The following is a 13,100-nucleotide window of genomic DNA, read 5'->3' on the forward strand; positions in this document are numbered from 1 at the left end:
TTTTTCTACGTCTTCCGAAACCACACCACTTTATCAAACCCAAGTTATGTGGATCAGTGACCAACAACCATGGCCCATCGCCTGTTTCTATAAATAGTTTTATCAGAACCTGCCAAGATCATTCATTCATGTGTCAGCCATGGTTGCTCCTATGCTATGATGGCAAAGTCTAGTAGTTGTAACAGAGATCAGGTGGGCCCGTAAGTCCCACTTGGGACTTAAGTCTGCTGACTCTGGTCTGAATGACATTTGTTGCTGTTGTTCACTCAGTCATGTCAAACTCTGCGACCCCACAGACTGCAGCACACCAGGCTTCCCTATTCTTCACCATCTCCCGGAGCTTGTTCAAACTCATGTCCATTAAGTCAGTGATGCCATCCAACCATCTCATCCTCTGTCATCCTCTTCTCCTCCTGCCTTCAATCTTTCCCAGCATCAGGGTCTTTTCCCATGAGTCGGCTCTTTGCATCAGGTGGCCAAAGTATTGGAGCTTCATCCTCAGCATCCATCCTTCCAATGAATATTCAGGATTGATTTTCTTTAGGATTGACTGGTTTGATCTCCTTGCTGTCCAATGCACTCTCAAGAGTCTTCAACACCACAGTTCAAAATCATCAATTCTTTGGCTCTCAGCCTTCTTTATGGTCCAACTCTCAAATCCATACATGACTACTGGAAAAACCATAGCTTTGACTATTCAGACCTTTGTCAGCAAAGTGATGTCTCTGCTTTTTAATACACCATCTAAGTTTATCATAGCTTTTCTTCCAAGGAGTAAGCGTCTTTTAATTCCATAGCTACAGTCACCACCTGCAGTGATTTTGGAGCCCAAGAAAATAAAGTCTGTCCCTGTTTCCATTGTTTCCCCATCTATTTGCCATGAAGTGATGAGACCAGGTGCCATGATCTTAGTTTTTTGAATGTTGAGTTTTAAGCCAACTTTTTCACTAAATGCCATACAGTGTGAGACAGATAGTGCATCCTGGTCAGGAGTGTGTTAGACTAACTCACATTCTGGAAAGTGCATTCTGGCCACAGTAAGCAGAGCATGGGCCCGCCATCTATCCCACTCACTCACAGCCTCTCTTTGTCTCCGTAAGACTCAACTATGGATCAAGGAACTGGTCTCAGTGAAGTCAGCCTCCTCACTTTCTCACTCGTGGATTCATTTCCTGGAGAGCTTGCATCACTTTCCCCTTAATGCTACTGAAGTTACCCGCTTCCTGGCTTCAGATGGGGACACAATGGTACAGAGTGGGTAGCTGACTGGCTAAACGGTCAGAGAAAACCGTGAATATAAGACCACAAGTTAGGCACATTCCAGTAGAATAATTCCAAAAGTGAGTTTCGTCAGGAAGGAGAGAAAGCTGGAGACCCAGCAAATACAGATTGGAAATTCACAGTCTCCTTCTCCTCTCCCTCCTCTTCCTCCTCCCTCTCCATCCCTCTCCCTCCCTTCTCTTCCTCCTCCAAAAGAGGCAAAGAGCACATGAAGCAGCAGTCATTGTATGGATCTGGGGACCTCTGGTGGTGAGAACTGAGTCAAGGTCACAGGAAATAGAAAATTGCCCAGGCACGGCCACAGTCCATCAAATGGTTCCTGTGGTACCAAAGGCACTGGGGGTGGGTGGGAGAGACCTGGGATAGTCAATGAAGATGGAATTTAGCCAGCACTCTCAGATCCAAACAAACACACATGCACACATTTCTGCTTCCCTTAGGCAAATTGTTTCAATCTATTATCAGTTTTTCTTTGAATTTTTTAAAAAAGCTTTAAAATATCTACTTATTATTGGAGGTGAGACTCTTGGGGCTACAGAGAAACACAGAGTTTCTGGCAGCATGTCCTGGGCACTGTGGTGTGTGCCATGCTGTCCAGGTCTCCCCGGGAGTTGGGAGCCCAGACTCGTGGGAGGACATGCTTAGAGCCGTGGCCAGTAGGGGACAAAACAGAGATGAGACAGCTGTGTGCGGCCACAAAGCCATCTCCCCTGTCTGCAGTTGCTGATCTGCTTCTTGAAGCTTGAATGTAGCTAGTGTTTGTTAAAAAGTAAAGAGAGGAATTTCCCTGGCAGTCCAGTGGTTGAGACTCCACGCTTCCACTGCAGGACACATGGGTTCAATCCCTGGTTGGGGAGTCAAGATCCCGCATGCCCTGCTGCGTGGCCAAAAAAAATTTTTTTAATGTAGAGAGTTTGCCTTTCAGCATTTTCCTGGAGTGAATCTCATCTGCCACTTTGTGCTGCGGTTACATGAATTTTTTGGTAGAGAATTTTTAAACGACCCATTTGAGAGATGTCTGCATCTGGCTGCAGAGAAATATATCAATACTCTTACACTTTCTCATGGGCAGAGGAACAAAATGCACCTTTTCTTATTGCTGAAATGCCTGAGGATTTTTCTCCAGCCCAAAGGAAGGTGCCAATTCTTTCCTCTGCCGTCACCTTTTTTCTCGCTGGTATTGAATCCGCCCCCAAAGGGACGGATTGGCATCCGGGGACATCTGTGATTGTGATGACTGGGGGCGCAGGGGTGCTGTTCCACCCACACCTGGCCCAGGAGGTCCCACAGGCCTCCTGCTCACTGGCCTGCTCGCTGACACCTGCTCGCTGGCCACGGTGCCAAGAGAACACCCTGCCCTAAGAGATGCGCTTATAGTGGGGTGTGGTAGCTCCCCAGATGGCAAACATCCAACAAGCGCTTTTAATTTTCTCCATAAATGGTTTAAAAATTGCATAAACCCTTGAAAATAGTCGAGCTTGATGAGATTGGTGCCATTGTCCCACACCTGTCCTTCAGGAATTCCTGCTAGGCTATTTTTCAGGTTTCTGTTGGAAAAAATACCTCCTGCGCCTCCCTTCTCTCTTCTTATGAAATGATTGAAAAGCCTTTCTCCCCCTACCTCTTACTTACCTCGTCTGGCCAGGATCCTCGCATTTGAACCTGGTCGTTGCCACTCGCTCACTACCTTGTCCATCGCCTCTCCAGGCTTTGCGATGGCAGCCCTGCCCCCATCACTCTCTCTCTGCCCTGCCCTCACTCTCTCTCCACCTCTCTTTAGACCTGAGCATGCAGAACTCAGAGAGTGGATCGGATTCCCCGGCTTCCGTGGCTTTGTGTTCGTCGGCGGCTGCCCAGGCACCCGTGGCCCAGCCAGTGACAGCCTCCCCGCAGGTAACAGATCAGCCCGCCTGTTGCTTAGGCAGCCCTGGAAAAACCAGTGCAGCCAGGGTGGACACATCCACCACGGTTTCGGAAAACATTTAAATCTGCAGAGCCTGGCATCTCTATTCTTCTGAATTGACTTCTCAGCTCCATGGCTGCTGCTGTTGAAAGCACCCTCACGTTCCTCCCTCTTCCCATGTTATCTGGCTTTTTCACCATTTGTTTTGAAAGGCCCCACCAAGGAATCGGTGAAATGATCCAAACTCAGAACCACAGCCCTTCTTGGACTCTGATTGACTTCATTCTCATCTGCTAGCGGCAGTTTTCTTGTACCTTGGAAGTGAGCCTTCTACACAGCAGTGAGAAGTCTTAGGATTGGTTCATAATCGAATCTAGCATTAGAAGTGGCATATTCTTTCAAACTTGTGGAGAATTTTCACAAGTTCTCATCTCATCAAGGTTCTCCCAACTCCTAGATTTCCGCAGTAGTTTGGAATACAACAGAAAGTAGACATAAACATAATTCCACGTGAAACTGAAGGCAATGGAACAGACCAGAAGTCGTGGACACGTGCAGAGGCCCACTATCTATGATTTACAAATCTGAAAATTAGGAGCGGGACAGAAAGAATTGGTACTGGCAAAAAAGAAAAATAAAACCCATAATTCAGCAAAAGCAAGTAGATAGACACTGAGACCACTTATTCAGTTTAGCACACGTAGTCGGGCACGTGTGGCATTTATTTCTTGGAAGTGTGGCCACCCCAGCACAGGTACCTAGAAGGCGAGATCACTTGTGGCTGTGGCCTCACTGTTTCCATGCCCACTGCATGTGATGCATGGGCCCTCCACCCCCTGTTCCCTGGGGTCCCTCTCGCCAGCCCCAGTCTCAGGTGCCCCAGGTCTGGGTGTTGGCCGCCTCTGGCGACTACAGGCCCAGCATTCTGCCCTGCAGCTCCATGTCCATCCGAGGCTCCAGGGCTCCCGTCCCTGCTGGAGATGGGTCCAGCCCCCCAGCCCAGCATCAGTGGCAGCCCACCCCTTGGGCACCTGCCTCGCCTGCAGGCTTCCTGAAGAGTGAGCACCCAGTGCCTCCCCAGTAAGGGGTTTTCTTGCTCCTTCCATCCCACGATGCACACTTCCTACTTCTCCTCTCAGTCCCGTGCCGTCCAGCAGAACTTCCCAGCACAGTGGGAGTGTCCTGCCGCCAGCCCAACTAGGCTCCAAGCACCAGCAGTGTAGCCAGGGCTGCAGAGAAACTGAAATTTGCAGTTCATTTAAATCAAAGTAAATGTCAATGGCCACAGAGATACACAGCTATTATCTTCCATATTGGATGCCTCAGCTTTGGAGTGTGTGCCTGTAAGTCCACAAAATTCTTATTTATCTATTTGAGGTGAAATTCACCTGACACAAGATTTGCCATTTTAAGGTGAACAATTTAGCAGTGTTTAAGATATTCACAGTGTCTTGCAACCTCCACTTCTGGCTAGTTCAAGGACATCTTCATCCTCCCAAATAGAAACCCCCTCCCCATTAGCAATGACCCTCCATCCCTCACCCCCAGGCCCTGGCAACCAGGAATCCACTCTGTCCCTGTGGGTCAGTCTGCTCTGGACATTTCCTGTAGATAGAATCACACACGGTGTGTGTTTCCGTGCCTGCTTCTCTCACTGAGCGTCATGTCCTCAGGGTCCATTCACTCTGTGTGGAGAGCTGGGCTTCTCTCCTTTTCCTGGCTGAGTGATGTTCCCCTGTGTGGATGGACACTTGGGGTTTGTCCATCCATCCTGTTGATCTCTGTGTGCCATCTGTGTTCTCTGTGTCTTTGGGGGTGAGTTTACGGAGGGCTAAGTGTGTTGAATTCTTAGTGCAGTGGTGTTCATGAGACCAAGCCCTGCAGAATTACTGCACCTGGTGATGCATAGGGTCCACGAGGCCAATCACAGAATCACAGTCTACGACTTCCGAAGCCCCAGGCCCACAGAAACAAATCCCTCCTATTCCTCCCTCCCCTCGGGAGTGCATTTGATTCTTCCCACTTTCCTAGCTTTGTCCATTCAACCAGTTCTCCAGCAAAGTCACAAAGCCATTCTGGGAAGATGGCCCAGGGGCCCAGAGAGCAGCCATGGAGCCCGGGAGGGGGGCTGGCCTGAGTCTGAGTTAAAGAACTTCCAATACTGAGATGCTGGAACTGCAACCTAGCAGTGACCACTCTGGGCTTCCTTTCTTCTTAAACGGGGGCAGGTCGAGGGTGAGAGACATGGTGGGGTGTGACCCAGCCTGTCCGGGGGAGGCGGTGTGGCTGGCACCCAGTTCTCAGCCCACGTCACCCTGATGACTACAGACCCCAAGGAGACAAAGCTGCTGGGGGCATGTGTGTGCCCTCCTTCTTCTTACCGCCCCCCCACATACGTTTCCATTAAGCAGCAGCAGGCACGGTCACGCCGGCTGTGACCTGTATTTGTTTTCAGGACTCACGTACGATGAGCCTAAATGTCCTCTCTCCTTCCCTTGTAGAGGGTGTTGGTCCAGGCAGCGGGCTCGGCTCCCAAAGGGGCCCAGATGCAGCCACTCTCCCTCCCCAGAGTCCAGCAGGTAACACAGCAGGTAACCACAGCACAGGGGACGTGGGACATGGTTGGCATGGCAGGCCTGGGAGCCCCCATCCGAACGACAGTGCTTGCTTTCCTGTTTTGTTGTTTCCTTTTGTGTGACGTGTTTGGCTCCTTACCAGGAAATTCTCTTTGGAAGCGTTAAAAAAAAAAAATCTGTTGCTGCAGATAGTTTGCTACAAGCCAAGAAAGCTGATGATCTTTATTAATTCAGATCTTCAGCCTTTCAGGCACAAGTGAACCGCTAGGTAGAGCCTGGGGTGCAGCTGTAGACACGCAGGCAGATGGCAGAGGTTTCTGAATAGGAGGAACGTGGATCCTCCAGGAGAGGCCGACCCACCCGCAGGCAAGTGCTGGACCCTCAGACAGGCGCCTCTTGTGCAGTTAAATGATTAGAGAGCAGAGCTTGAACGTGTGGGCTCAGCAGCCAGAACACAGCCCAGATCATCAGCTCAGACAGGCAGCGTGATCTTAGCAGCGGTCGGCAAACCTTTTTTGGAAAAGGCCTCACAGTGCTTTTTGTTTGGTTGGTTGGTTTTGCAGGCCAGACAGTCTCAGGCACAACCATGCAACTCTCGTGGAAGGGATGGTGTGGCCATGTGCCAATAAAACTATTTGTAAGATCAGGCGGGCCAGATTTGACCTAAGGACCCAAGTTTGCCGACTCCTGCTCTATGCAAGATGCTGAGTTCAAATTCATTCAGGCTCCCATGCAACAGGACCTAGGAGCATAGTGTGGAGATGGCGAGACCCCAGAGGACACGCTTCTCCCTTCAAGGGGCTCTGTTCAGATTAGCAGGGTGTTTAGAGAGGTTTGGCCTTTCCCTGGTGGCTCAAAGGGTAAAGCGTCTGCCTACAATGCAGGAGACCTGGGTTTGATCCCTGGGTTAGGAAGATCCCCTGGAGAAGGAAATAGCAACCCACTCCAGTACTCTTGCCTGGAAAATCCCATGGACAGAGAAGCCTGGTAGACTACAGTCCATGGGATCGCAGAGTCGGACACGACTGAGCGACTTCACTCCTTAGAGAGATTTGCCTGATGCTGTGTGATTTGGGGTTTCCTGCAGGAGGAGCGAAGGCTCTGGGGGTGCCCAGCAAGGACCCTGCATCTTTGCCTCAGCTCCTCAAGGGAGGGGTGCGACCATGGCTCCATGATTCCAGAAGCTTCCCCTGTTCCGTGGGGCTGGCCTTGTGTCCACCATTTCTCTCTCCGCTGACCTCTGCATCATACCCACCCTCTACGGACGAGAGGGGTTATGTGTGTGCACATGTCCCTGGGTTGTGTCCTCAGAGGTGGGAGTCGATCCAATCCTGCCGCTGCATAAAGGTCTACAGAGAGGCCATGATGAGACCTGCCCCTGATTTCCTCATCCCCAGTGAGCTTGAATCAAGCATCCACTAAGCCTCCCTCCATAGCAGAGTCCTGAAGTTCCCCACACAGAGCTCTGGGCTCCATCAGAGCGCCTGCATCCCCCAGGGGTCATCAGCTGAGGCTGTGGACTGACAGAGGAGGGAGGGGTCTTCCCATCACCCCTCCTCCCCCCGCAGCCCCCAACCCCTACTCCAGGCCCAGCACTCCTACTGATTCTGCTCAGACCTTCACAGTCTCTCCCAGAGGGGTTCCCAAGGCCCCTCCCCCCACCCAGCTGCTGGGGATAGCCACTAGGGCACCAAAGAGGGTGGCGTGGGGGTGATAGAGCACGTGAGCCACTTGAGCCCCTGCCCTGCCGGGGGGTGGGATAATGGAGGGTGGGATAATGGGGAGCGGGATCAGACGCTCCAAGGTCCCAGTTCTGTCCACATCTCTGGTGTCCACCATCAAGCAAGACCGGCCCCTCTGCCCAGTGGTCAGTAGACCCCAGGCACCATCACCACCACCACCTCCCGCCCTGTTCTGGATCTCGGCTTCCAGCGGGGCTCCTCTCCGCATGGAATAGGGGCCCCAACCTGCTGCGTCATCCCTGTCTGGGCTAATCTGGAATACGTGGCCTCGACGTGACCATCTCTCCTAGGTTTTAGGCGTGCCAGCCGGGGTAGGACAAGTGTAACGTGGCACTACGTGTTCACAAAAGGCAATAGGAGATATTTCCACCTGGATGATCTGGACCGTGTAACGCCAGGTGTCTGCTGTTGTTTCAGGTCCAGCCGGCGCAGCACGTGTACCCCGCCCAGCTGCAGTACGTGGAGGGCGGGGACGCCATCTTCACCAACGGAGCCTTGTACGTGGGTGCCTTCTCCCCTCCCCAGGAAGGGGTTCACAGACAACCAACCTGGCCACCATGCCTACTGTGCTCCCCTGGCGATGGGTTTGCCCACAATCTTCTCCCTTCACCTCCTGGTGGGGTGACCCAGCTATTACACCCCCATCAGGACATCTCAGCCCAGTGGAGATATCAGAAATCATAGGCCTTTGTAGTTTTACTTCAAGGAAAGGCAGTTTTAAAAAACAGAAACTCCAATCCACCCTTGAAGTCTGGAGAGCCCACCTTTGAAACCCAGAAACCATTTCCATCTCTGCTTTTTCATTCTGGCCTCTGTTCAGTTCAGTTCAGTTCATTTCAGTCGCTCAGTTGTGTCCGACTCCTTGCGACCCCATGGATTATAGCACACCAGGCCTCCCTGTCCATCACCAACTCCCGGAGTTCACTCAGACTCACGTCCATCGAGTCAGTGATGCCATCCAGCCATCTCATCCTCTGTCATCCCCTTCTCCTCCTGCCCCCAATCCCTCCCAGCATCAGAGTCTTTTCCAATGAGTCAACTCTTTGCATGAGGTGGCCAAAGTACTGGAGGTTTCAGCTTTAGCATCACATTCCTTCCAAAGAAATCCCAGGGCTGATCTCCTTCAGAATGAACTGGTTGGATCTCCTTGCAGTCCAAGGGACTCTCTTCTTCTCCAACACCACAGTTCAAAAGCATCAATTCTTCGGCACTCAGCTTTCTTCACAGTCCAACTCTCACAACCATACATGACCATTGGAAAAACCATAGCCTTGACTAGACGGACCTTTGTTGGCAAAGTAATGTCTCTGCTTTTGAATATGCTATCTAGGTTGGTCATAACTTTCCTTCCAAGGAGTAAGCGTCTTTTAATTTCATGGCTGCAGTCACCATCTGCAGTGATTTTGGAGCCCCCAAAAATAAAGTCTGACACTGTTTCCACTGTTTCCCCATCTATTTCCCATGAAATGATGGGACCAGATGCCATGATCTTCGTTTTCTGAATGTTGAGTTTTAAGCCAACTTTTTCACTCTCCTCTTTCACTTTCATCAAGAGGCTTTTCAGTTTCTCTTCACTTTCTGCCATAAGGGTGGTGTCATCTGCATATCTGAGGTTATTGATATTTCTCCCAGAAATCTTGATTCCAGCTTGTGCTTCTTCCAGCCCAGCATTTCTCATGATGTACTCTGCATATAAGTTAAATAAGCAGGGTGACAATATACAGCCTTGATATTCAGCCAGTATTCCTTTGCCTGTTTGGAACCAGTCTGTTGTTCCATGTCCAGTTCTAACTGTTGCTTCCTGACCGGCATACAAATTTCTCAAGAGGCAGGTCAGGTGGTCTGGTATTCCCATCTCTTGAAGAATTTTCCACAGTTTATTGTGATCCACACAGTCAAAGGCTTTGGCATAGTCAATAAAGCAGAAATAGATGTTTTTCTGGAATTCTCTTGCTTTTTCGATGATCCAGAGGATGTTGGCAATTTGATCTCTGGTTCCTCTGCCTTTTCTAAAACCAGCTTGAACAACTGGAAGTTCACGGTTTACGTATTGCTGAAGCCTGGCTTGGAGAATTTTGAGCATTATTTTTCTAGGGTGTGAGATGAGTGCAATTGTGCGGTAGTTTGAGCATTCGTTGGCGTTGTCTTTCTTTGGGATTGGAATAAAAACTGACCTTTTCCAGTCCTGTGGCCACTGCTGAGTTTTCCAAATTTGCTGGCATATTGAATGCAGCACTTTCACAGTATCATCTTCCAGGATTTGAAATAGCTCAACTGGAATTCCATCACCTCCACTAGCTTTGTTCGTAGTGATGCTTTCTAAGGCCCACTTGACTTCACGTTCCAGGATGTCTGGCTCTAGGTCAGTGATCACACCATCATGATTATCTGGGTCTTGAAGATCTTTTTTGTACAGTTCTTCTGTGTATTCTTGCCACCTCTACTTAATATCTTCTGCTTCTGTTAGGTCCCTACCATTTCTGTCCTTTATTGAGCCCATCTTTGCATGAAATGTTCCCTTGGTATCTCTGATTTTCTTCAAGAGATCTCTAGTCTTTCCCATTCTGTTGTTTTCCTCTATTTCTTTGCCTCGATCACTGAGGAAGGCTTTCTTATCTCTTCTTGCTATTCTTTGGATCTCTGCATTCAGATGCTTATATCTTTCCTTTTCTCCTTTGCTTTTCACTTCTCTTTTTTCACAGCTATTTGTAAGGCCTCCCCAGACAGCCATTTTGCTTTTTTGCATTTCTTTTCCATGGGGATGGTCTCTGTTAGCCTCTGGCTTATCTTGATGTTTTGAGAACTTGATCTGGCCTCTGTTAGCCTCTGGCTTATCTTGATGTTTTGAGAACTTCATCTTCTACTTGTCAAGGACGTCCAGGGCTCTCTGCTTTTGAACTCTGTGATGCTTGGGGCAGAGTGAGCAGAAGCTCACTGCTAGGCATGCATCCTTGTGCCTGCTTCTGACTCTGGTTTCACGACTCCCCAGTGGGGTCCTGGGAGGGCGTGGAGGCCTGGCTGTGGTTAGAGATGTGACTCCTGGGATCCTGAGTGTCTGCGGCTCAGCGCTGACCCAGAGGAGGATGGGTGAACCCTGGGGCCCCAGCAGACTCTGGGGGCACTCTGGTGGTAGTGGCCTGGTTTGACTGCACTGTGGTCAGAGATGATGTCCCCCAGAGATCGGAGGGACCTCCCTACCCCCCCAGAGGGGCCTTCCCTCAGTCACCCCTGAGGAAAAAACCCTACTGACCTCCTTTCACTGCAGCAGGCTGGACATCAATGGACATGGTGAATGATTTGATCCAGATGTTAAAGGAACATCAGACGAATTCTTGGAATCCTTTAGATATTCTTTTTATAAAGCAATTACATTTAAAAAAACAACTGACTTTCTGGGTTGAAAGAACTAGATTCTCAGGAAGCTGCAAAATGAGCCCAGAGTCCCTTGTACCATTCCCCCAGGCTCCCATCTGGCTCCCTGTCGCCAGTGGTGACAGCATCTGTGACGGCAGGACACTGACATCGGGTGTATTCAGCTTCACAGCCCTTGCACGCACTTGTGCCCATGAGCCTCTGTGTGTATGTGTGGGTGTGTGTGTGGGTGGGTGTGGGTGGGTGTGGGTGTGGGTGTGGGTGTGGGTGGATCGGTGGGTGACTTTACATCATCTTACCCCGGGGTAGCCCTCCCATAACCAGGGTCGGGTGCAGTCCCGCCCCATGCCCCCAGGAGGCCCCCGCGTGCAGTTCGCACCTGCGGTTTGTAAGGATTCCACGTGCTTTCTGAGACCCTGGCTGTGAACTTGGCTGTGTTGACAGTCCGTGGCTGACTTAGCCACGCACTCGGTGCCCTGGGCCCCGGCATTGACACGACGCCTTTTCTCTCTCCACCAGGCGGACGGCCTACGCCTACAACCCCGAGCCTCAGATGTACGCCCCCAGCAGCGCCGCCTCCTACTTTGAGGCCCCAGGCGGCGCCCAGGTGACCGTGGCAGGCTCCTCCCCGCCCGCAGTCCCCTCCCACAGCATGGTGGGCATCACCATGGACGTCGGGGGCAGCCCCATCGTCTCCAGCGCAGGAGCCTACCTTATCCACGGGGGGATGGACGGCACCAGGCACACCCTGGCCCACACGTCCCGCTCGTCGCCGGCTACGGTATGTACATCCCGGGCTCTGGAGGGGGCAGGTTAAACCCCCAACAGCAGCAGGATGGTGAGTAGATGGCAGCTGGGACCACGGGCGTTGGGCCCCACCAGCCTAAGACAGGTGCCCCCTCTGTGAACCTGGAGTCCTCGGTAAAGACAGAGAGTGGATAGCCAGGCAGCTGCTGGGAGCGCTGTTGCGTGCTGGCGGACGCTACTGCTGCTGGTGTTCCACCATGACCACGGTCATCATCGTCAGCCTCTAGGAGGTGGAGATCGGCACTTCCCTGCGGAACTGGGCTGAACCAAAGCAGAGCTATATGGGCACCCCTTGCCTCTGCCCCAAACCGTGGCTCATCTGCTTTGAAAACCCTATGTCCCATACTTACTCTAATTTTTAAAATTAGCACAGAATAGAGTGAACCGCTTGGGTGCGTAGAGAGACAAGTTCTGATGCACACACAGACTCGGGTGCCTGTCCCTACCTCAGAATACAGCACGGTGGCGTTGCCCCCAGAACTCCCTGGGTATTTCTTGGTAGTGACACCCTCCTCTCACCCACGAGCCCTATCACGCGTGGGTCTGTCCTCTGTCACCGCAGTTTGTTTTGGTCGGGGGGGATCACCCCCAAGATCCCCTGTGTGGCCAGCTTCTTTCCCCCAGTGTGGATCCTGGAGATCCCATCCAGTTGTCGTGTGAGTCACTGGCTCCTCCCTGTTCTTCAGTCGTCTTCCTTTACCCAAAAGTTCATTCATCCTTTCACCAGCCGAGGGCCGCCTGGGTTTTTCCAGTTTTTCATGATATTGAATAAAACAGCTAGAAGTACGCACATGTGTAGACACATGTTTTGCTTTCTCTGGGGTTAATCAATGCCTACAAGTGGGATTGCTTGCTCCTATGGTAAGTACATGTTTAACTTTATCCAAAACCACCCATGTTTTCCTGCGCAGTGTGAGTTCCTCCCCCAGCCAAGTGTGAGCTCCTCTCGTCCACCTTGTCGCCAGCCTCTTCCGTTCTCAGGTGTCGTCAGCATCTTTGGTTTTAGCCATTTTCATCAGTGTTGTAATTTGCATTTTCGTAATCGCTAGTGATGGTGAGAACCCATTCATGGGCTTTGCCTCTCATATATATATATTCTCTGGGGATGTGTCAGTTGAAGTTTATTGTTATTATTTTAACTGTGTTGTCTGTGTTCTTACTGTTAATTTTGAGAATTGTTTGTATATTCTGGATTCAAGTCCCCTGCCAGATTTGTGATATGCAAATATTCTTTACCAGTCTTTAAAGTGTTTTCTATTCTCTTACAAGTTCTATATAAATTTTAGATCAGTTTATCTATATTTACAAAAAATTCCTAGTGAGATTTTGATTAAATAGCCTTAAAGCTCTATATCAGTTTGGAGAGAATTGACATCTTTAAGTATCTTTTGGGTTTGGAGCTATTGTAAGTGGTATTGA

The 13,100-nt window shown here is 50.5% G+C and overlaps 1 protein-coding gene across 5 annotated transcripts in view; it reads left to right on the forward strand.

Annotated features, from left to right (window-relative positions):
• Nucleotides 1-13,100, forward strand: part of RFX2 (regulatory factor X2) — a 92,868-nt gene that overhangs the window by 46,028 nt on the left and 33,740 nt on the right. For 3 of the 5 annotated variants that reach the window (XM_061422487.1, XM_061422490.1, XM_061422486.1), the window contains exons 2-5: nucleotides 3,062-3,174; nucleotides 5,686-5,775; nucleotides 7,920-7,999; nucleotides 11,394-11,655. In XM_061422487.1, the coding sequence (XP_061278471.1) occupies nucleotides 3,070-3,174; nucleotides 5,686-5,775; nucleotides 7,920-7,999; nucleotides 11,394-11,655 (537 nt within the window). In that variant the 5' untranslated portion in view covers nucleotides 3,062-3,069. The other 2 variants (XM_061422489.1, XM_061422488.1) reach the window with 2 other exon arrangements.

This window comes from Bos javanicus, chromosome 7 (assembly GCF_032452875.1).
Source record: "Bos javanicus breed banteng chromosome 7, ARS-OSU_banteng_1.0, whole genome shotgun sequence".
Lineage (NCBI taxonomy): Eukaryota > Metazoa > Chordata > Mammalia > Artiodactyla > Bovidae > Bos > Bos javanicus.